The 23,557-nt window shown below is 40.8% G+C and overlaps 1 protein-coding gene across 1 annotated transcript in view; it reads right to left on the reverse strand.

Annotated features, from left to right (window-relative positions):
* Positions 1-1,144: 1,144 nt before the first annotated feature.
* LOC113008443 (sodium channel protein type 2 subunit alpha-like) overlaps positions 1,145-23,557 on the reverse strand; it is a 33,106-nt gene continuing 10,693 nt past the window's right edge. Inside the window, exons 7-22 of the mRNA XM_080291105.1 lie at positions 23,128-23,334; positions 16,676-16,900; positions 12,034-12,166; positions 11,692-11,930; positions 11,390-11,563; positions 8,987-9,343; positions 8,389-8,814; positions 7,712-7,844; positions 7,448-7,602; positions 7,012-7,185; positions 6,803-6,925; positions 6,001-6,276; positions 5,866-5,922; positions 4,784-5,116; positions 4,409-4,679; positions 1,145-4,312 (exon numbers count right to left, since the gene is read on the reverse strand). Of these exons, the coding sequence (XP_080147231.1) occupies positions 3,267-4,312; positions 4,409-4,679; positions 4,784-5,116; positions 5,866-5,922; positions 6,001-6,276; positions 6,803-6,925; positions 7,012-7,185; positions 7,448-7,602; positions 7,712-7,844; positions 8,389-8,814; positions 8,987-9,343; positions 11,390-11,563; positions 11,692-11,930; positions 12,034-12,166; positions 16,676-16,900; positions 23,128-23,334 (4,329 nt within the window). The 3' untranslated portion in view covers positions 1,145-3,266. The remainder of the gene's footprint in view (positions 4,313-4,408; positions 4,680-4,783; positions 5,117-5,865; positions 5,923-6,000; positions 6,277-6,802; positions 6,926-7,011; positions 7,186-7,447; positions 7,603-7,711; positions 7,845-8,388; positions 8,815-8,986; positions 9,344-11,389; positions 11,564-11,691; positions 11,931-12,033; positions 12,167-16,675; positions 16,901-23,127; positions 23,335-23,557) is intronic.

A 23,557-nucleotide genomic window follows, 5' to 3' on the forward strand; every position in this document is an offset into this window, starting at 1 on the left:
CAACACAAAAGCCATATTAAACACAGACTACTTTAGGCCCGGAAGTAGTATTCGTCACGTCATCACCTAACTACCGGATAGCGCTTCTTTGTGTCTGTTATACTACAGTTAGACCACTCCCACTCTCAGCCTGTGTAACATTAAAAATGAACTTGTATGAATTAGGCCTTTGTGCATTCTTAATAGAAACTTTTACAAGTTTTCCATCAACATTCAGACATTTTATGTAACAGAAAAATGGACTGCCTTGATTTATGTTTCCTGCATTATCAGTCTTGTTTTATGAGATACAGAAAATCCCAACAAATCCCAACAAGCATGAGTTTAGTTTAATAAGCTGCTTACACAGTTATTTGCCAGTGACAGACTTAAACTGGTACTAGGACAACAAAAAGCAGGTATAAAATGGGAAAGTTGCATACCTTGTCAAATTACTCTAAAGTGCACTATTACTATGCATATGTTTGTCATGTACCCATGCGTACTCCTATTGAAGCACCGGTTCCTGTGTTTAATTTTGTCTAATGTCAGATTGCTAGAGTGAACTAATATTGTAGTAAAGCTTATCATCTTCTAACATACATTGTACCAACTTACTGAACCACAACATGACACAAACAAGCATGTAAACAGTTTCAGTGAGGGCATTCACACTGGCCAGAATGTTGACATTTTATGTGGTTCTTCCAGCTGGAGTGAATGCTTTTGTAAAAACTGCAGTTAAACACATTTACTTCATATTGTATGGAACCTTTAATGGTAAAATGTATACATGTTTAGCAATAGTCTAAATTTTAGATAGCTGGAACACAGGAATGTCAACAATTTAAAAAATGATCTAACAATTTGCAAAGTATTTTTCTAGGGTTTCTGCTCTGACACTGATAAAGATAATCAACAAATTCGGCTTGGATTTGTTTTTTTACTACAAGGAAAGTTTCTGTAACGTGTAAAAAAAACAGCCTCCTCATGACATTTTTGCACCTGATGGACTGGGACAAATCATGGCACGCACTCTGCCATGCATAATCATACTGTGCCATTAGTTTTCTTTTAAAGTAGTGATTTTTGGTGGAAAGCCTATACCTGAAGATAGAACCATTTTGAAAGAGTAAAAAAAAGAAAAATAAATATAGAAAGAAAATTAACCAAATCATGATTTTTATTTAGTGATAACATACAACCTTTTTTCCCTGCTTGAGTAATATAACAGTCAGTGGTATAACAACAATTGGAGAAAATTATTTAGAATTTCAGGAGCAGAGTCACACCTGAAATACGCCCTTTCTGGTTCTTTGGCTATATATGACCCTCCTGTACTACAAGCTGTTTATTCTCATTTTTGTTTGATATGTGGAGCACCTTCACATCCTGCTTTACCTTATATCATCCCAGTCCAAAATAGCTCACAGCTCATAAGCTGCACATCTGGTCACACCTTAGCTCCTTAGCTCCAGCCGCTCCTCCAAAAATTCAAACCCACACAATCTCTTGCGAGCATTCATTTGCCACCTGGCATAGATAGTAAGGGTAGACTCGTCATTCAACTAGGAGACTGCACAGTTTGCAATTATTTCAATGACTTCACAAGTTCTATGTCTGTGCCGCTACCTGGACTCCTGCTCATTCTACAGACACCGTCATTCCTGCCCAGCATGCCCACACAACCCCACTGACCCTCAACATCGTCTGGTTCCAGGTTTCTCTGGCCATGGGAAAACCCAGTGGCATTAATTTCCTCCTTGAGTGGTTTGAGCATTTTCTTGCTCCTCTTGTAAACAAATAGCTACCCCCCCCCCCCCCTTTTTTTTAGGACACCAATATCTGCTAGCCATATCAATTGGCATCATTTTCTTATATGATTATCAGCTTTCCCACTTGACGACATTTAGCTCTACCCCTTCTCCTACTTCTCTGGGTTATCATAGATGTTATCATGGGGTTGTCATGGAAGGTGGTTCTCCAGTAATTGTTCTTCCAAATTCAACCAGTGTTTACAAAACTGCTTATTGTCACCTTGATTATTTTACGAAATCTACACAGTAGTCATCAGTGCCTAATGCAAAATGAAGTAAACTACCCAGCCAGGTAATCCCGATTTCATATTCTATTTCAAGATAGACTCACCCCTAAGGATTTACTAGCCTTTGATCCATTACTTTCAACTTTAAGTTCTCTCATCATCGGGAATACTTCGGATCTCTTCTCCAGTTATTCTTTCTGCATTTCTGCCATTAGATCCACTTCAGTCAGTGAAATCACAAATCACCAGTTTGAGGTCATGAGGTCAATCTACCAATCATATATTTGCAACCATCTTTGACATTTGCAACACACATTTTCATCACTGCTTCCTGGAAATTCCTTCTTTGGGGATCTGCCTAGCCCAGGAGCTGCAGCCAGTCTCTTCTGGGGCCTTCCCCAAGCAGCAGCCTCAATTGATTTCCACTAGAAATGCTGTCATATCTAAATGAGGATGCAGTCCCAGCTAGTGAATTGGAGATAATTTATCTGCATTTTGAAGTGGGGACAAACACTCCCCTTCTAGTTCTCTCTATACGACTATATATGCCCTGCACTACAAGCTGTTTGTAGTGCACCATCATCATTCGTCTCTCATTATTACATTGGGAAATGCCTGGCTGGAAAGCCACCATTCTTCTCTGAAGCCTTCCCCAAACCTTAGCCTTAACTGTTGCTCTGCCATCTGCAATTATCTATTGGGAATGCTGTCAGACCTAAGTCAGGATCCATTTAGGTTAGTCAGGTCACAGCTAGTGAATTAAAGACACCAGGTAGCAAAATTAGCTTCAATACAAGTTAAAGGATTAACTTATATGCGTTTCATAACACTTTAAGTAATGATGCCCATCTTTAGCAGACGTAAGGGGTCCTTGCTCCTTAATCCTTCCAAGTGAGTCATACTATAGCCTAAATGACACTTGTCTATTCTCTAAGATAAAAAAAATTACAGTCAGTTTGAAATAGCAGATATCCATATTAAAAAAGAGACTCCAGTGGATATCATGATCACTGTGAAAGGTTGTAAACATTTTGCATTCACTACAGTGTCTTTGGTGTAGCACAGATTTCCTTTTATATATCTTGTTCTTTGACATCTTTGTTCACAAATTCTTTTTCACTTTTGTCTTTTTCCTATTTGTTTTTTTCTATTTGTTATTTCTATTTTCTATTTTTATTTCTACATGAATGCTGAGAGGCCGCAGAAAGTGTCAGTTTGCTTGTATCGGCACTGGAAGTTTTTCTTAAAGTTTGTCTGTGTCATCCTTTTCCATGTTAATGAGCTTTTCATCCTTTTGATTGTTATTACTTGATGTCTCATGGAGTCTTGTGTCTTTTCTTAGACTTTCCCGTACATACTTCCGAAATGCTCTCTGGATCACAACAACTGAAACAGCCTCCTGTTTGCGCCGGATGGTGGTACTGATGGGTTCGTAGGACACCTTTGAAAGATTCGAAGCCATGAAACGCTCTTCCATTTGCTCCTTTAGAATGTCCATTTCTCCACCCTCACCTAGAACACGCTTTGTGAATGCAAACAGGATGTCTAGGCAGTGAATGCGGTCACCACTCACAATGGGTAAGTCCATAGAGATCAGGTCAAACTTGTTAGGCTTGGCTATGCGCAATGGTGGTTCCAGATTATCTGCAAATTCTGAAAGCATTTTATACTCAATGAACTGTGTTGCATGAGGATCAAACCTTTCCCAGACCTCATAAAACATTTCAAAATCATCCTCACTCAGTGGGTCAGCGCTCTCTTCAGTAGCTACACCAAAGTTTTCCAGGATGACTGCAATGTACATATTCACCACAATAAGGAAAGAGATGATGATATAGCTCACAAAGAAAGTAATTCCCACTGTAGGATTTCCACAGTTTCCTTTAAAAGTACTACCAGGATTCTCCATCTCAGGGTCACAGTCATCTCCATTTTTGTTGAGAATGGGATATAGTAGGGTATCCCATCCAGCTGAGGTGGTGATTTGGAACAGACAGATCATGCTGTTTGCAAAAGTCTCAAAATTGAAAAGATCATCAATACCTCTTTCCTTCTTGACATATGCAAAGTTTGACATGCCAATGATGGCATAGATGAACATCACCAAGAAGAGCAAGAGACCAATGTTGAACAAGGCAGGAAGTGACATCATCAAGGCAAACAAGAGTGTGCGGATTCTTTTGGCTTTTTTAACAAGGCGGAGGATGCGGCCAATCCGTGCCAGTCGGATGACTCTGAACAAGGTTGGTGAAAGAAAGTATTTTTCTATTATCTCAGTAAGAAACAAACCTAAAGAAAGAAATGAAATGATTAAACACTGGATGACAGATTACTGCAATATTAAAAACTTATCAGAGAGAAACTGTAAATGAAGGTGAGTCATACCGATGATTGACAGAATAACAACGATGAAATCAAATATATTCCAGCCATTCATGAAAAAGTAGTGCCGGAGCGAGACCATCTTCAATAAGCACTCTCCAGTGAAGACGACAATGAATACCACATTTATATAGTAGAGAACCTTTTTCTTGTAGTCTGATTGTTCAGCAGTTTCCATCATCATAGCAATCATATTAAGTGATATTAGAACCATAATCACAATGTCAAAAGATTTCTTGGTTGTAAAATCAAAAATATATCCTAGAATCTTGTTCTGAAACAGATAGACATGGGTAAAATAAACAAGAATATATTTTAGAAGAAAAACAATACAATTTTAAATTCATATTGAATCCAGTCAAAGTTTGACTCGCATACTGATGGTCTAGGGATCGGTTTTTGTGGTTTCTTTGATGCCAGTTTCTTCATGGCATTGTAGTATTTCTTTTGTTCTTCAGTCATAAAGATGTCTTGACCTCCTAAGTAAAGAAAACATGATAGGCACATTAAATCACTTAAATCAAAAAAGAGAAAATACCAATTCTTCTTTTTACAAAGAGGTTTGATACTTATCTTTTTCCTTTGCTGATTGAAGTTGTCAATAACAACACCAGTGAAAAGATTGAGTGTGAAAAATGCTCCAAATATGATGAAAACAACAAAATAACAGTACATATATAGGTTGATCTCATAGTCTGGTTGTTCTTCTGGCTACAATGATAACAAAAAAACAAGACATTAAAAAAGAGACATCCTTTAGATTACTGTTCTGGCCAAGCGGATGTGTGCCTTAAGTGATTTAATTTTACAGAAAACTCTGCCTTGGTGGTATTTGTTTACTTAGCACTGTGTGTACAGTGCATAAAATATTCTGTCTTCCTAGTCCCTGTCAGTATCTGTCAAAAACTTGAGCTGCAGCATTTTGAATCAACTAAAGGCTTTTCAGGGAGTTTTTAGAACATCCTAATGATAATAAATTACAGTGGTACATCCTAGAGGTAATGACTGCATAAACTGGTTTTGGATGTTTCTAATTTTTAGAGATATTGCGCAAATGAAAGAAAGCAGTCCTATATATTTGTTTAATATGTGCATTACCTGGCCAAAAATGACTTCAAGATTCCTCACAATGTTATTGGAGGCCACCGTAATGCCATCCAGAGTTAACATTTGGTTAGACACCATATTTCTAAGATTATTAGGGCCGTAGAATAACCTGTTTTATCTGAATTTAGAAGTAGGAAATTACAGTAGAGGTCATCCAGATCTTTAAGATAAAGCTAACTCTTGCTCATGTTAGACCAACCCTTCACTTCAAAAAATATATTTTACATTGTTACAAATTTTTCATCAGAAATGTGTCACTGCCTCAGCAAAAGAAAGTGTAATATGATTTTAATAAAACATTGACATTTTACAGGGGTTAAAGCATTTATATGGTGAGATATAAAAATAACTACCTTGGTTTGAGAATCAACAGCGGCATACATGATGTCCATCCAACCCTTAAATGTAGCCTATAGAAAAAAATACAGCAAGTGACAACGGTAGAAAAACATGTTCTTCTATTACAAAATTTGCAACAAAATACTTACTACTTGCAACAGTGCAAGGTAACCCATGCCAACATTATCAAAGTTGACCTTAAGATTCATCACTCGAGCGCTTCCATTTTCCATTTGCCGACAGTCTGTCATATTTTTCACTTCTGATATCAGGAAATTTTTATTTGTGGTTGTGTTGACACAATAGTAGAACTTTCCCGCAAATAAGTTGACTCCAATGATACTGAAGATCAGCCAGAAGATGAGGCATACCAGCAGCACATTGAAGATGGAGGGAATGGCTGCCATTAGGGAATTGACAACCACCTGCACATCAATACACAAATCACATAACATATCTGTACAGCAGACAGAGATCACAGAAATCTAAACTGATGCATGATATTGTACACTGTGGTAATGGTTAAAAATAAATTAATAAATAAAAAAGGAAGAAAAAACATTTTTAAGTGCCATTGCGTTGGGTTGCAACTAAAGTTTATTTTGGTAGTTGACAAATCTGCCAATTTTTCTTAGATTGGTCGAATAGTTAACGATTACTTTAATAACTCCTGTCTCCACTTTCTGTGAGCTAACCTCTTGTTGTAGGCTCCAGTACCTCACCTGCTCACGTCTGACAACCTGTGAATATTACCCTGCTGTCTTGTCCATTTATGTGGTATTGGTATATGACAAGTCAACAATAAAATTCCATGTAGATGAATTTTATTGTCGACATCATTGATGACGTGGGGCTGCACGGCATCAATGGGTTAGTGCGGTTAGCTAGTTAATGCAGTGGTAGATAGTTCAACGTGACTCTGAATGGATAGGTGGTTCCAACAGCTCTTACCCTTATGCCCTCAAAGCGTGACAGGGCTCTTAGTGGCCTTAGAGCTCGTAGGGTTCTCAAAGACTTCATGGGACCGAAATTATTAGCATCTAATGTGTTGGCTACTAGATCAGCAAGTGAGATCTGGAAAAAATACAATTACAAATACGTTATAAGCGGCAAAGATATATTAAACTGTGTGTTTCTGTCTAAGCAGCATTTCGATGTACATTAGCAATTAGGAAGTCCAACCAGCACCAGGCATTTGAGAAATATTTAGCAAATCCATATGCCATCCACTTCACTAACATCTCCAGAATAAAAATGCAAGTGAAAATTTTGTCTGCAAACTCCAAAACTGTTTTAATAGTCTTCCTCTGCTCATTGTAGATATCTTCAAATGCCTAAATGTGAGGAAAAAGACAGGTAAGTGTAAATACAAATGGAAAGTGTATTAATGCCAAACATGCACATAATGAAATTTCCATTAAAAATATCAATAGTACTTTGCAGACAATATCTTAGGATTTGCTCCAAAACAGACGTGAGAACAGATCACCGAAAGAGACTGATTTAGTAATATTAAATGAAAAACGTTTTAAAAATGAACAGTTAAGAACTGCCTGATCCTGATTAGATGCCAGATGTTTTTATGTAAATACTTACAAGGGCCCCACTGCTAAGCAGGATCATGAAGATGATAAAGCTCTCAAACCAGTTGTGCTCCACTATCTGATAACAGGTTTTTCGTAGTGCCCACCATATTTTACCCCAGCCCACATCTACATTTACTTGACAGCAATGGAACGCCTGCACACAGACTGAAAAGAGACAATGGTTAGGATGGTTAGAAATGGTTAGAATGGTGTTTTAGACATGGAAAATGCAGATTCAAATTAAAACTAAAGTTATAGCAGGTGTTAGTTTCACCAGCAGAGAAACAAGCATTAGGATCTATATCATCTTCTAATTCAAAGTCTGCAGAATTTCCTCTCTTTCCAGCTGGTACATCATCCACTGTGCTTGCATCTGAGCAGCTGAACTGTCCATCATCAATGATAATCTGTGGATGAAATCAATAGTGTAGATGAAAATCTTGGATGAGCTGATATAACAAAGCCATTGAGTAAGACTAGTTTCACAAAATGACAGATTGTTCTGTCATTTTAGTAGTAATTTTAAATAGTTGTACAAAAAACACCTGAGGCACTGGCTGCATTTTTAGGTAATTATTTGTATATGACTTTGCTATTTTCACAATTTGTGAATAAGTGTTTAAAATTTACAATTTATATTTGCATTTCAAATTATGAAAGTGGTTTGATAAACATGTTAGTGGTTTTTACAGTAAAAATTTTTTTTTTCCTAATTGGATTTTATGTTTTTTGGTTGATTTTGAATCAAGTGTGTATGATACATGTCATTGCCATGACTAGATTTTAGGCTGATCCCTTCACCTTTACTAATGAAATACCTAACTTACGCCAACAACAGTGTTCTCTTACACTATGTGGTTGCATTGCGTGTCATAAATAACTTTTGTAAGGCTTGGTTTAAAACAAAAATCAGGCATCTGTAGAGATTTTTGAGACCAAGAACATCCTTACCGCAGGACATCCTGCTACATCTGATGAAGCACTGTTGAAGTCCTCAGTATCGGGTTCTTTCATAATCATAGAGATGGTGACAGTCCCACTAGGGTTGTTGATGAAAGATGTTAGGGAATCATTGCTTTTGGTGCTGACCATGTATTTGTCCCCAGTTTTTTCTACGCCGATCACCTCCCCATTGCCATGGTTTAGGATACTGTTCGGCCCTAAAGGTTTGTGGAGTTCATCCAGAGATTTTTCCTCATCCTTCTTTTGTTTCTTCTCTCTAAGGCAGGCGCTGCTGCAGCTAGTGCTGAAGGAAATGCTTTCGTATATACGTGTAATGGCAATTTGCAAATTGTTTGTTTCTTTGTCATCCATTGCCCATGCTAGATTGTCAGTACTGAATGAACTCAGCAGCAGGGCCAAGAAGAGGTTCAGGACCTGCCAGGTAATGACATGGACAGGTAAAATTTATATTGAAACTATTATAAACTGATTACAACAAAACACATATTACTGTAAAACTGCACTATGTACAATTACTTAAATAAGAATTACATTTTTAATCAGTTTAATGAGTTTAAATTAATGAATTGACCATTGAAAGTTTTACCACAAGGTTTCCTATAATCAGGATCATCATGTAGAAAGTGATGCACATGTGTTCATTAACCACTGTCATACAGTCCCACATGGTTTCTATCCACTCTCCACAAAGCACCCGGAAAACAATGAGGAATGAATGGAAGAAGTCATTCATGTGCCAACGAGGAAGAGTGCAGTCCTCAGAAATTTTACACACACAGTCCTTGTATTTTTTTCCAAATAGCTGCATGCCCACCACAGCAAAGATGAAGACGATAATGGCCAAGACCAGTGTCAAGTTGCCCAAAGCCCCCACTGAATTACCAATTATTTTGATCAATTTATTTAGAGTGGGCCAGGATTTCGCCAACTTGAATACTCTAAGCTGTAAACAAAAACAAAAAAAGTCATTACCTAACTCACAAAACACCAGAACATACAGGCCATGATGTATAGTGGCAAGAAGAAGCAGGTGAGTCCTTTGGAACTATGTTTAAAAAGTTGGGAAACAACCTTTACCCCAACAATTGCAGTTTCATGGTCCCTCTGTCCTTACGTTTTCATCTGTCTCTCCCTCTTATGCTTTCTACCTCTCCTCTATCCCTGTTTGTGTGTGTATTGGTGTCTTGGTTTTTGTGTAGTGGAGGGACTCAGCTCAGGTTCCTGCCTTCTGGACATCCGCTGGTAAGCTGTCTTTGATGAACTCGATGGAGTCACTACTTAAGGGAGTGGCTCAGTGGCAGAATCAGAGAGACTGTATTCATCCCACAGCGAAATTGAGTTGTGATAAACAATTAACATAGCTTGGCTCCTACCTTTGTGATTGTGCTACTTGCCTTTATATAGAAAAGCTTTTCTATCATTTCTGTAGAATCTGTGTGCAGATTCTGTTACAGAGAAGCTTGCTGGAAATAGGTGACCTGTTTAGTGTTCTTGAGAAGCTTTGTATCTGTGTGGATTCCTGGGGTCATATTATTTTTTAAACTTTACCAGTGCATTCAACACCATCAGGCCACTCTTTCTGGGTGGACTCTCTAAAGGTGGTGTCACTGAGGTAAATGTTGTCCAAGATAAAGGAAATACTGGATAATGCCTCCCGCCCTCTCCATGTCCTGCTTGCCACTCACAGGAGCACATTCAGTAATGCTGGGCATACACTGTGTGATTTTTGGCCCATTTTGAGCCAATTTTTCAGTCGTGCGACTGTTTTGGTGATCGGCCTGAGTTTCGGCTTCATCGTGTGTCGTGCATCATGTAGTATACATGGTGTAACGAGAAGCGATTAACACCCCACGACCAGATCCCGATCATCAATCGTTTGGTCGTAAGAAAATCAAACCTGTTTGAAATCCTATCAGCTGTCTTGAGGTGGTCAACGCATCCTCTCACACTGCACACGCGCAAACACAGAAATGAAAGTGAAAAGACGGAGCAGCACGGCAGTGCAGCGTGTGATCTGGACACAAGCAATGAAAGCACAACTTGTAGAACTTTGGCAAGCTCATCTAAGCCGTTTTGATTTGGCCTGACAAAATTAGTTGGATGAGTGAAAGACAGTTAGGGAGAGAGAGAGAGCGAGTGACAGATTTTGTGTTATAACCTTCATGTTAGGGACGCACAGTGTGAGCACTCAGGTCGCATCAGAGCATTGGCCCGTATAGTGTGAGACCCTGCATCGTGACCTACGAACTTTTAACCCCTGCGAGTCAATCGTACAGTTTGAGCAGGAGCTGAATAACGTGACTGAAAAAAATCGTACAGTGTATGCCTAGCTTGAGAGATTTAGCTTGCCCAAATGCACCACAGAATGCCATAGCCACAGGCAGAAATAATTTTAATCAAGTACACACTGCAATAGGTGAACACCCTCAATATCACATCCTCAACAAAGAAAAATTACAAAGTCAATATGATTAGAAGGGAACCTCAATCTCAACTATATATATTTAATTTTAGGCAATATACTGGGATATTTATAATTAGAGGTATTTGTATTAAAATATATTTTGTTATATTTTGCAACTTTGTAATACATTGTATTATTTAATTTTGTTTGGTTACTTCTCTTAGTGTCTTGGATCAGTTGTGACCACATAATTTTCTTTGGGATTAGTAGAGTATTCTCGTTCTGAATTTGATCGCCATGAGATTACAAATTCATTACACCCAGTTGCAATAATTTTGTTCATGTCTCCAACGACTATTTTCCGTAGTCTAACTGTAGCATTAGGTAACATGACCAAAGCCAACTACATAATTGACATGTTGCTGAGTGGATGAAAACCAATCAAAAACTGTCACAGGATCCAGGGAGGCTGGCCAGGTGCTCCCAGTTGTGCTGATTTATGAAAAATTTATACATAGATGCTAACAATTCCAAAGGTTTCACTTACTACTGCTTGTTATCGTAGATGTGCATTTATAGACTTACCAATCGGAATGATCTCAAGATAGTCATATTCTTCATTTTTTCCAAACAAAGCTCTATCAAGCTTAAACTAACAATGATCGCATCAAAGATATTCCATTTCTTCTGAAAGTAATAGAATGGGTCCAGTGCAATAACCTTGAAGACCATTTCAGCTGTGAAGATGCCGGTGAATATCTTTATGCACACACACACACACACACACACACACACACACACACACACACACACAAATAATGAACACTGATAAAATTTATATTTGATTTATATTTGATTAAAAGTAATCAGCTCTTAATTTGACTTACCTTATTACCGATATTAAGCATGCTTTGGAACCCATCACTCATTGGATAATGCTCCATGGCCATAAACAATGTGTTGAGTGCAATGCAAATAGTAATGAATAGGTCCATAAATGGGTCCATCACAATTAGATGAATGATTTTCTTGAATTTCAGCCACCCTGGGCACCACTCCCAGATGAGGAAAGTGTAGGCAAAATCGTACCACCAAGTAGGACATTTCTGCCTTGACTCTTCAAGTTCTGATGGCAAAGTGATGAAAATTTTTTGTGTGAAGCTACAATGACATTGTAGATGTAGTCAAGACAAGAATGGCAATTCATGCAATTGTAAAAAAACACCTACCCTCTATTGTGTCCGTAATTACACTAGTGAGACTTTGAGGTCTCTGTCTGGCCTCTCGGCTCTTAAGAAAGTCCATATATTCCTGGCTTATTCCTCCATTACTTTGCCTGTAGTCTGTGTCAGTAGTGTCAGCCTGGGGATAGATTGTTATATATGAAATGTAACCATACAAAAAATGTGTTGTATTTTGCCATTGATAAACAACAGCACTAACATAAATCACTGTCAGTGTCCCACTCATTCAAGTGACTACTTCAGTCTCAGCTGACTGCAGGTTTCCCCAACCGTATAAACAGTACATTTGCACAATAAATGAAAATAGCCCACTCTCATCGGCCTGCCTCCCTGTCTCACCACTGGAACCTTTCTGGAGTGGATCATTCACATACTCACCAAGACTTTTATGACCTTGCCTCCCCCTCTCACAGACCTCCATCTGCAGACAATGTAAGCCATGAAATATCCTCAAATGGATCTACCTCTTCAGTCTTTTCCTTACTCTTTTCTAACTCACCTCTCCTGTTGTTGCAGTGACTGATCACTGGTCCTCCCACTCACATTCCTGACCCTATATTCCCTTTGACATCTCATCTAACTCTAGGACCCCGCTGACTTGCTCATGTCCACCCCAGTTACTCACAGTATTTATCTTGCATCTCGGTTATCAGTGTCTAGTTCCTGTTCTTGTAGATAGCATCGTTTCTGTATATGGCATAGTTGTAGTATTTTTGCCCATGTCATAGCTCTGGCTCTAGCTCATGTTCCTGTGTATAGTCTTCATAGTTATAGCATTTTATGATCGTCACAGCTCAGGGTTTGTCACTGTTCTTAGTAGTATTTTGCTCTTGCCCCTGTATATAGTACCTGCCCCTGCACTAGTGTTGACCTACATATTTAATACCATAATAGTGTCACTTAACCTTGTATATAGTCGCTGTTTATGTTCACAAGCACTGCCGCTGTTCAAGTCTTGTGAGTAAAAGTCATGTCACGTATCTTGAGCATCTCTGTTGAATCTGTCTTTTGGGTCCAATCTATGTCTGATGGCTCGCGCTGTGGCAAGAAGTCACTTTCATTTCTCCCACTGAAAATGCTACGTCCAGATGAACAGAATCAACCTTTTGGGACTAATGAATGAAATTCTGCTTATCATGCATATAAAAAAAGAACATTCTACAACTACACCTTTGGCTCACATAACTGATGACTTAATAAGTGATATTGAAGGAATTAATTATGATGAAGGAAATGACCTCCTAGCCCATTGTTCCTTCAGTGGGCTGGTTTCAGTCATTATGCAAATGTACTGTTTATAAGATTGGGGAAACCTGCAGTCAGCTGAGACTGAAGAGGTCACTTGGCTGAGTGACAAAATGTTTCTCCCACTGAAAACGCTACGTCCAGATGAACAGAATCGACTTTTTGGAGAAGCGATATTGAAGATAAAACGATTGTTGGAACAGTGTTGCTAGATCTGAGCGCAGCGTTTGATGCAGTTGATCATGAAATCTTATTGGATAAATTAAATTGTTTTGGTTTTGAAAGGTCTGCTGTTCAGTGGATTAAGAGTTATTTAACCAATAGGCAATTTGCTGTAACATTTAGTAGGGGTAACTCTGTGTTACATCCTGTGAGGCTATGGGAGTGTGGGGGTTGGGTGTTTGCCCGCTCTCTCCACCTCCTCCTCTCTTGCCACTCCTACCCCCTCTGTCTCTCTCACTCTCCTCTCTCCCCAGGACACAGCTGCTTTTGATTAGCCTCGTTTGCCACTTGGGCCCAGTCAGCAATCACCTCTGAGGCTATATAAGCAGGGGATGAACTGTGAGTGAGGTGGTTTTTCCCCTCTGTGGCTCTACACTTTTTTCTGCTAGGTTTTGTACAGACAGCCTCCTTCGACTAGTGAGTAGACAGGCTTGTGGGCCCTGAGAGTGTCTCCCCGCGGCGAGGAGTAAAGTAGGAAGTGTGGAAAGTGCGTCCCTTATTTGTTAGGTAGTTTTTTCTTTTGTTGCTGTGATTGTTTCCTTTGTTTCTTTGGCATTATTGGTAGAATGGCGTTGCTGGCTCTTTAAGTTAAGGTTATTTGTAATAAAACTATATTATTTGTAATAAAACTATATTATTATAGAGCAACTCTGTCTGTTTTCCTTTTTATTCTATTTCCGGACCCATTTGTTACTGGTCCCCACACTCACATCCCTAGACCTCTTTGTGGGGATGTAACAATGTGGGGGCTTGTCTGGGAAATGAATGGAAGGAACAGCGACTAAGTTTTGGTGTGTTGTTTGCCGGTCACTTGTTTAGTTGTATCATATCTACTACGTTCTCTCTCCAGTTAGCACAGGGGAGTGTCTAGCTGAGTGTAACCTACTCCTTCAGGCACTCATTTTTTTATTTTGCCTTTTTTATTTTTGGAGTAATCCCGGGTGGGGATTAGTTCCCTGTCGGGGGTAGGCTTGTCGGTGCTTTGTGCGCCTGGTGCACTCCAGAAGCTAAGTAGGCTAAGATTTTAGCAGGCAGGTCTGGGGAGAGGGTCGGTGGTATTTTTATTTATTGGTTAACCCTGTGGCCACACACATTTTGCACCCGTCTTTGATTTGTGTGTTGGAGGTGGTTCTCATTTGTTATTATTGTTAGCCTGGGGTAGTTTTTTTGTTGTTGTGGTTTTTAACCCTTTAGAACCGGTAGGAGCGGACACGCTCCATTTTGCGTAACTATTTTTAAATCCCGGTAGCACTGCAACCACGTGAGCTAGCGCTATAATTTTTTTTGCATATGAAACCGGAGTAATTGTACTTACATCTTATGCCATCAGCTTGTCCTCGGTCACAGTTTCCTTCCACATATAGCTTTGCAAAAACTGCATAAAAAGCGCTTGTAGCAACAAAAACATAATATTCCAGAAACACGCTTTGCCGATCCGATCAGCTGTTTGTAACACTTCCTACGTCCATCAGCGCGAACTATCACATGACCGCCATGACCTGCCCGAAACCGGAAGTCACGTCATTTTGCGGAAATGTAGTTTTTTTTTTTACCATCGTGGCCTCATGAGCTTATACTTGTGTTTTTAAAAGTTATGTTTGACTTCATGACTTTCTGTGTCGTTTCTGGGATGCTTAGGACTCATATTTCACTGCTGGAAATAGTTTATTTTGATGCATATGCTGTTATTTTGCAAATTTGCACTATAATATATTTTTTCGTTTTTCCTGTAGTATATGAAAATTGGTGTATCTCAAAAATAAAACTATGAAAACACTCAAAATAAATTTCCTTTGGTGGGAAACTAGTTTGTGCAACTTTTTTGTATTTACAGTTTTGAGGGATAAACCTCTTAAATTTCTCTAACTAGAAATATATGTTAAAAAAACAAAAATGATTTTCAATTTTTTTGTAGTTTATTGCACTTTTTTGCAATTTATGTAATTACTATGCACTTAATGCATACATATTATAAGAATTTGGACTATAATGATTGTATTGATGTATAGCAACTTGAAATGCTCCCAAAAATTGCACTACAGCATGTAAAATATAATATCAGCTCTGGCGGAGTTCGTCCTATGGTAGGTCTTAAAGGGTTAAGAAAGAGTGTTTTAAAATATTAGATGGAATCACCCAGGTTGCTGTAATGAAAAATATTTAGATATTTAAAGAAAATTATTTATTCATTATTTATAATAATTTATTTATTTATTATTAACTTATAATTAGAGTACCATCAGGCAACTCAAGAATTATATTCTACTTCAATTAGACTGACTACTTATTTTTCTCGTACAACTTGTATTTGCTCAGTCCACTATGAAAGTTGATTGAAAATATCATTTTCTTCATTTTGGTGACTAGCCCCTCCGACTCAGTTTGTCCTCAAAACTGCTGCTATTATTAGCCCACATCCTAGGCTTCACCATGGAAATTATTAATATGCTGCAGGTGGTGATGATGATCATTGTGATGAATTATTGGATGAACATGCTGATGATGGCATATACAATTATAAAAAAACTTAAAAATTTTCATAAACAAAGAAGATGATAAGGGCAATGAGAAAAAAATTTAAAAGTTATCTCAAATGGCTACACATAATTCAGAACTGGATAGTCAGATTATCAATCCAATTGCTTTTCCTGCCTGTCAGGAGCCCAGCAAGAGGTGACAAAAGCCAGAGAATCTTCTTGTTGACAAGGGTTATAAAGGCTTTCTGATTAAAAACTCATCACAGAGTAAGGGAATTTGTGTTTGGTAATTTACTTTTTTGTTGTAACAATGCTTCCAGACAATAAACCTGACAGTAGATGAAACAGGAAATTCCTAATTTTCAACATTAAAGTGTCAAAGTCATTGTAAAATATCTCTGTTTAACCATCTGGTATGTTTTCTGTTTTCTTTTGTGACTAAAAATATTGGTTCATGAGATTTACATTCATTGAATTCTATTTTTATTTACATTTTAAATGGTGTCCAAACTTTTTGGTATTAGGTCATATTGTAATTTACAATGCATGTAGTGAAGATGCAGTAATGAATACCAGTAACAAAGTGCAATAAAGTAACCAATGAAGAAGTGAAAGGGACTTTAGAACTGAAAAGATCACTTATATAACACTTTCATATCACATCATACCACATAGGAAATTACCTGATGTGTAGATGACCTCCTGCAAGCCGTCTGTATATTGTCTTTTGACTCAGATTTAGGAGGCTTACTCTCAGCCACTTTCTCTTCTTCCTTTCTTTGTTTTCGCCTGCTGCGTCTCTCCTTTGCCCTTTTGGAGCTCATCTTGAAGGTCTTAGAGAAACTCTCTTTGCCACCAACTTTATCACTGGTCTCGGTAGCTCCTTCTTCAGCAGCAGCTATTGCTGCCTAGAAGTGGGAAGATAAGACAATGATAGTACACGGGGGGGGGTGCGCAACGATACTCGTATCGATATTGAACCGTTCGATACAGTGCTTTCGATTCGGTACGCATATGTATCGAACAATACAAAATTTTTAATTTATTTTATCTTTCTTTAAACTTTCCTTCTGACGATGCTGTCTGTGTTGAGCGCTCAGTGGATCTGCGTTCGACAGTGCAGCCTAGGCGGAGTAGTCGAACGCAGATTCACTGAGCGCAGGGCAAGCTAGCGAGACAGAAGTTAAGCTCTCCTTGCAACATGGCAAATTGAACCTCCCCCACCCTCATTCAGATGTGGCGTTTGGAACTATTTTGGTGTTCATGTGACATATGACCCTGAAGGTAAGCGTGTCATGGACTAAAGTAAAACAGTATGTTGGATGTGCCACACAATGCTCAGTTACATGGGTGGGAACTAGTGTGTTAGCGCAGTTAGCTCATTAACGTGTTGACGCCGTCCAGCCCCATGCACGGGGCGATCCGCGGTAGCTCGTTAACGGAGATTTGCAGTGTTGTGGCTTTAACGTCATTTCAACGAGATTAACGCTGACAGCAATAGTGGGAACACAACGAATATGACTGCACATTTACTCCGACAGCATCCTAGTGCAAAGACAAGTGGAAGCAGACAAAAACAACAAGCACGCATGCTACAAACTTTACCCGAGTCATTTAGACAGCCGTTAGCACATGATTCTCCTTATGGGGACCTGATATGTTTAATATGCTGCTGAGAATATAGCCCAGAAGAAGCTTATAGTATAGCTTTTATTTTGGAAAGAGACATTTCTCTGTAATAAACTCTTTTCCAAAGATGAGTGATTTCTCGATCAGATAGATTTATTTTTTTTATTACTTTGTTGTTTCAGCAACATTAAATGTAAAAACTGTACGTTTGAGTTAAAATATATATTTATAATTTTAATAAATGACAAATTAAAAAGGCATGAACATTTTTTTGTATCGAAAAAATATAGAACCGTGACACCAAAGTATCGAACCGAACCGTGAATTTTGTGTATTGTTGCACCCCTAATATATATATATACATATAACATATATATTACATAATATATAAATATTCAGCACTTGTAGGTTGCTTTGCTTTCACTCTTGTGTCTAGTTCTTCCCAAACCAGCTCGATGGGTTTCAAGGCTGGAGACTGTGGTGGCCACTGCATGTTTTCAAGCTTATCGTTTTGTTCGGTATTTCTGGCATAACTTGGATTTGCATAATTGTATAATTCACACTTAGGCGCATATCAGAGGGTATTGAATGGCGCTGCAGAGTGCTGTGGTAGCCGTTTTGGTTCAGGGTGCCTCTCACTCTGTACAAGTCACTGGCCCTGGATTCAGGAAAACAGCCCAGACCTTCGCAGTTATTCCTCCATTTTTGACAGTTGATGCCACATACTGTGGAATCATCCTTTCGCCTACTCGATGGCATACAATGATTCTGTGTGATGAATCTGAGATTTCAAATTGTGATTCCTCAGTCCATAATACCTTTTTCCATCCTTCAGTAGTCCAATGTCATGGCCCAGGCAAGCCTCTTTGTCTTATTCTGATGTCTTAGCAATGGCTTTCTTGCTGCCACACGTCCTGTCAAACATACAGCTCGAAGTGGTCTGCTCTGAGAGCCGCTAGTCACTAAGCGTCACAGTTGCAGACAAGAAAGATTCTTTAGTATGAAGAATTGGATAGCACCAGGCCCTGACATGATTCACATCTACTGGCTGAAGAATCTGACTGCACACCATGAACATCTTCCAACACAAATGAACCAGCTACTAGTCACAGGCAGACACCCAGAATGGATAACTGAAGGCTGGACAGTTCTGACCCCCATGGACCCCCAGATGGGAACAGTCCCATCAACTACCAGCCAGTAACCTGCCTTAGTACTGTATGGAAGCTCCTGTCAGGCTCCTGTTCATCATAGTGGCTAAGATGAACAGGCACATGGCTCAAAACATGAGCAAGGCACAGAAAGGTATTTTCTATCTACCAGTAGCTAGTTTTAAACTGCTTTGGTATCTCAGTGCCTCAGTTACCCCCCTTAATCGTGGCAGCCGCCTGCCCTCCTCCTCCTTCTCCACCTCCACCCATGCGTGAGCACACCTTACCTGTGCCTGAAAAATTTTCAGGGGATTTAGATAAGTGCAGAGGCTTCTTAACCCAGTGCGACTTGAGTTTTCGCCAACAGACTCAAGCCTATGCTACCGACGGTGCCAAAATTGCTCTTATGGTACAACTCATGACTGGGAGAGCACTGAAGTGGGCTCAGGCAGTGCTGTGTTCCAACCCCAATGTTTCTTATCCTGACTTTCGGACCAAATTCCGCTGTGTTTTTGATAAAGGTTCTAATCCGGATGCAGCTGCTCACCGTTTGTTTTCATTAAAACAGGGCAAAAAGAGTGTGGCGGATTTCTCTGTGGATTTTTGGATCTTGGCTGTGGAGACTGGCTGGGAAGAAAAAGCACTTCGGGGGCATTTCTCAATAGCCTCAATGAAGGACTCAGACTTGAGTTGGCCACCAAAGAATTACCCAAATCTTTGGATGCTTTGATTAATATGTGTGTCAGCCTTGATGACCACATGCGAGAATACGGAGGGCGGTCTGAGGAAGCCCGCAGGGCAATAGGAAGCCCAGGTGGTTGGCTGAGCGCTTCTTCCGATGGGGGAGGAGAAGGGTAGCATGAGCTTGAGGAGACGGAGGAGGAGCCAATGCAGCTAGGGCGAGCTAGATTCAGCAAGCCGGGGTGGAGGAAGAAACGCCAGATGGGTGAGTGCTTTGCATGCGGAAAGAAGGGGCACTTTGCAGACTCTTGCCCATCCCGGCTGAAAGATTCGGCCCGTCAGTAGCGGCGGGGTTACTAATGGGTGCGACCGGAGATGTGTTACCCCACCTCAGCTGCCCCACCAAACTTATCTTTCGGTCCATAACTCATTCCTGTAATGCACTAGTGGATTTAGGGGCGGAACAAAGCTTTATGGATGAAACTTTAGCCAGGAAATTGGGGGTCCCGCTTGTTTCCCTGCATGTTCCTTTACATGTGTCTGCCCTCAATGGGGAAGTGCTGGCCAAAGTCATGCATCGCACTCATGAAATCACGCTGGTTCTTTCTGGTAATCTTGTTGAAAAGATAAGTTTGTTTCTGTTTAAGGCGCCTGATACTCCATTGGTGTTAGGTTACCCGTGACTTCAACGTCATAACCCTCAGATAGATTGGGCCCAGGGTAGTGTGGGGGGATGAAGTGAGTGGTGTCTCAAGCAGTGCTTACGGTCAGCTGTTCCCAATCTGACGCCGACAACGGCGAAGGACTCTGTCTGTGCTCCTCATCTCTCTGTTGTTCTGGCTGAGTATCATGGTCTAGCTAAAGTGTTCAGCAAGAGTTTGGCCTTGTCGCTTCCGCCTCACCGACCTTATGATTGTGGCATTGATTTGCTTCCAGGAGCTACACTGCCCACCAGCTGCCGGTACAGCCTGTCCAAGCCTTAGCGCCACTCCATGGAGCGCTATATTACGGACTCACTCTCGGCAGGCATAATTCGACCGTCCACTTCCCCGCTTGGGGCAGGATTCTTTTTCGTCGAAAAGAAAGACAAATCCCTTTGCCCCTGCATTGACTTCCGTGGTCTCAACAAAATAACCATCAAGAACAAATATCCTCTCCCTCTGCTAGCATCCGCATTCGAGTTGCTCCAGGGAGGCACCATTTTTACTAAGCTGGACCTTCGCAATGCCTATTATTTGGTTCGTATTCGAGAAGGGGACGAGTGGAAGACCGCATTCAACACGCACTTGGGCCATTTCGAATATTTGGTCATGCTTTTTGGTCTAATCAATGCTCCAGCAGTGTTTCAGGCTATGGTGAATGACGTGCTTTGGGATTTCATTAACCACTTTGCTTTTGTGTACTTGGATTATATTCTCATTTTTTCCAAGACTTGTAAGAAGCATGTTGAACACGTCCGACTGCTTCTTCAACGGCTTTTGGAGAATCACCTGTTCGTCAAAGGTGAGAAATGTGAATTTCAAGTCCCAACAGTGTCTTTTCTGGGGTTTGTGATTGACCGGGGACAGTTGAGAGCAGATCCTGCTAAGGTCAAGGCAGTGGTGGAGTGGCTGGAGCCTAAGACCCGGAAGGCACTCCAGAAATTCTTGGGCTTTGCTAACTTCTACCGTAAGTTCATTTGTAACTTGAGTACTGTGGTGTTGCCGTTGACTACTCTCACGTCTCCTAAACAGCAGTTTGTGTGGTCACCCCAGGCCCAACAGACTTTTGTGCAACTGAAACTGTTATTCTCGTTAACCCCCATTCTCATTCAAGCAGATTTATCTTGACCCTTCACTGTGGAAGTGGACGCGTCGGATTCTGTTGTGGGAGCAGTCCTTTCCCAACGAGCAGAAGGTAAACTTCATCCCTGTGCCTTCTTCTCCCGTCGTCTTTCCCAGGCAGAGCGTAATTATGATGTCGGGGATAGGGAGCTGCTGGCGATCAAGTTGGCCTTGGAAGAATGGCACCACTGGCTGGAGGGGAGTGTGCATCTGGTGCTGGTCTGGATGGACAACAAGAATCTGTCGTACCTGCAGACAGCCAAACGCCTCAATGCCCGGCAAGCCAGGTGGGCCTTGTTTTTTACTCACTTTGATCTTGTCATCACTTACAAGCCAGGGTCACGTAACACAAAGCCAGATGCCCTCTCGCGCCAGTTTGCTCCCAGTGGGGAGGAGGAGGAGAGGACTATCATCCCGGCCAGCTGTGTGGTGGGTGCGGTGACGTGGGAGATTGAGAAGTTGATCAGGGAGGCTCTGCAACTGGAACCTGATCCCGGTTCACCCCAGTGGGCTGACAGTATGTTCCCACGGCTGTCCGTGGCAAGGTCATTCATTGGGCACACACAGCTAAGTTCTCCTGCCACCCGGGTAAGAAACGTACCATCAAGTTCTTAAGACTCTTGTTCTGGTGGTCTGCTCTGGCGAAAGACGTCCAGGAGTATGTCGCTGCATGTACCATCTGTGCTCAGAACAAAGTTCCTAGCTCTCCACCCTTGGAGGATGGCGGAACGGAACAAGAGCTTGGCAGACCGTCGCCGCACCCCGGCACCCGCTTACCAGGTTGGCCAGAAGGTATGGCTCTCAACCAGGTACATTCCCCTTCGGACTGAGTCCAAAAAGCTGGGTCCCCGCTTCATTGGGCCTTTCCCCGTTCATTCGGTCCTCAATCTTGTGACGTTGAAGTTGTCTCTGCCCCACAATATGCGGATTCATAATGCGTTTCATGTTTCTCAGGTGAAACCAGTCCAGACCAGCCCGTTGTGCCCACCTGCTGGTTCCCCACCACCTGCCCGGATTATGGACGCTAGGCGGCGCGGTAGGGGCTTCCAATATTTGATGGACTGGGAGGGGTATGGTCTGGAACAGCGTTGCTGGGTGCCGCAATCCGCTATTCTCGATGACGATATGAATTCCGCAGGCAGCACCCGGACAAGTTTGGTCAGTCGCCGGGAGGCTCCCGTTAAAGGAGGGGTACTGTCATGATCCGACAGCCCTCGCCAGGCTGCCTCCATGTGTGTTATTGTGTGTGCGTGTGTGTATTGCTCCCTCCCCCTCTCTCCCTCTCTGTCTCTCTCGTAACGGGATTGTTTACCTCCGAGCGATCTATGCTTTTATTAAACATTTGAACATAATACAACACAAACTCTCGTAGAGGATATAAAGTCAGAGAGATACATTTTTTGAAACGACCAGGACCAGGCTAGTACATGTGGAGTGGCTGTAAGAAAACGACATGCAAGCAGAGCGTAGCAGCCAGCGCAACAAATTTGGATCCTTTGCTCTTAGTTAGCGGTGAGTGCAGCGCATGTTGCATCCAAACGAAAGGGCCTTTATGCTGTGCAGCGTGAGCAATGGTCCTGGGTCAGCCCGGGCTTTGTGTTAAACGGTGTTGGGAAGGTTACTTTTATTCCACTACAGATTACAGAATACATGCCCCAAAACGAATTTTGTAACGTATTCCGTTATGTTTCTAAATGAGAGTAGCATATTCTGAATACTTTCGATTACTTAATATACTTTCATGCTTTCTACAACTACATGAATGTACTATTGCTGTATGATTTATTACTATTACTGAAGGCTACTTGCCAAATTATATCTTGGGAAAAATAAAGGAGTTAGTCAGTGTACCTGAGCTTCCTTATATTGCTCTCTCAGCTGTTCAAGCATGGCCTGAAACTCCTCCTCCTTCTCCTGAGCTTCCTTTTTGACAATCTGGTTCTCCTCGTCATAGGCCATAGCTACAACACCCAGGATCAGGTTGATCAAGTAGAAGGAACCAAGGAATATTACAAGCATAAAAAAGATCACATATGGCTTCCCAGATGTCCGCAAAGTCTGGAAAAACAAACAAGAATTTGGTGTTTTTACAGTTACTTAAAATACAGTATTGATACTTGGCATATGTGGCTATAAAATTCTACCCTTTCACAGTGAATACTTTCTATTTTAGAAGCTCTCAAATTTGAGGTGCCTGTAAATTTGTCACTTTCATTTTTTATAAAGTAATCATCAAGTCTCAGATGTGTGGCAGGCAGGAATTAGACCCAAAATGCAAGAC

This window comes from Astatotilapia calliptera, chromosome 16 (assembly GCF_964374335.1).
Source record: "Astatotilapia calliptera chromosome 16, fAstCal68.1, whole genome shotgun sequence".
In the NCBI taxonomy this organism is placed as follows: Eukaryota; Metazoa; Chordata; class Actinopteri; order Cichliformes; family Cichlidae; genus Astatotilapia; species Astatotilapia calliptera.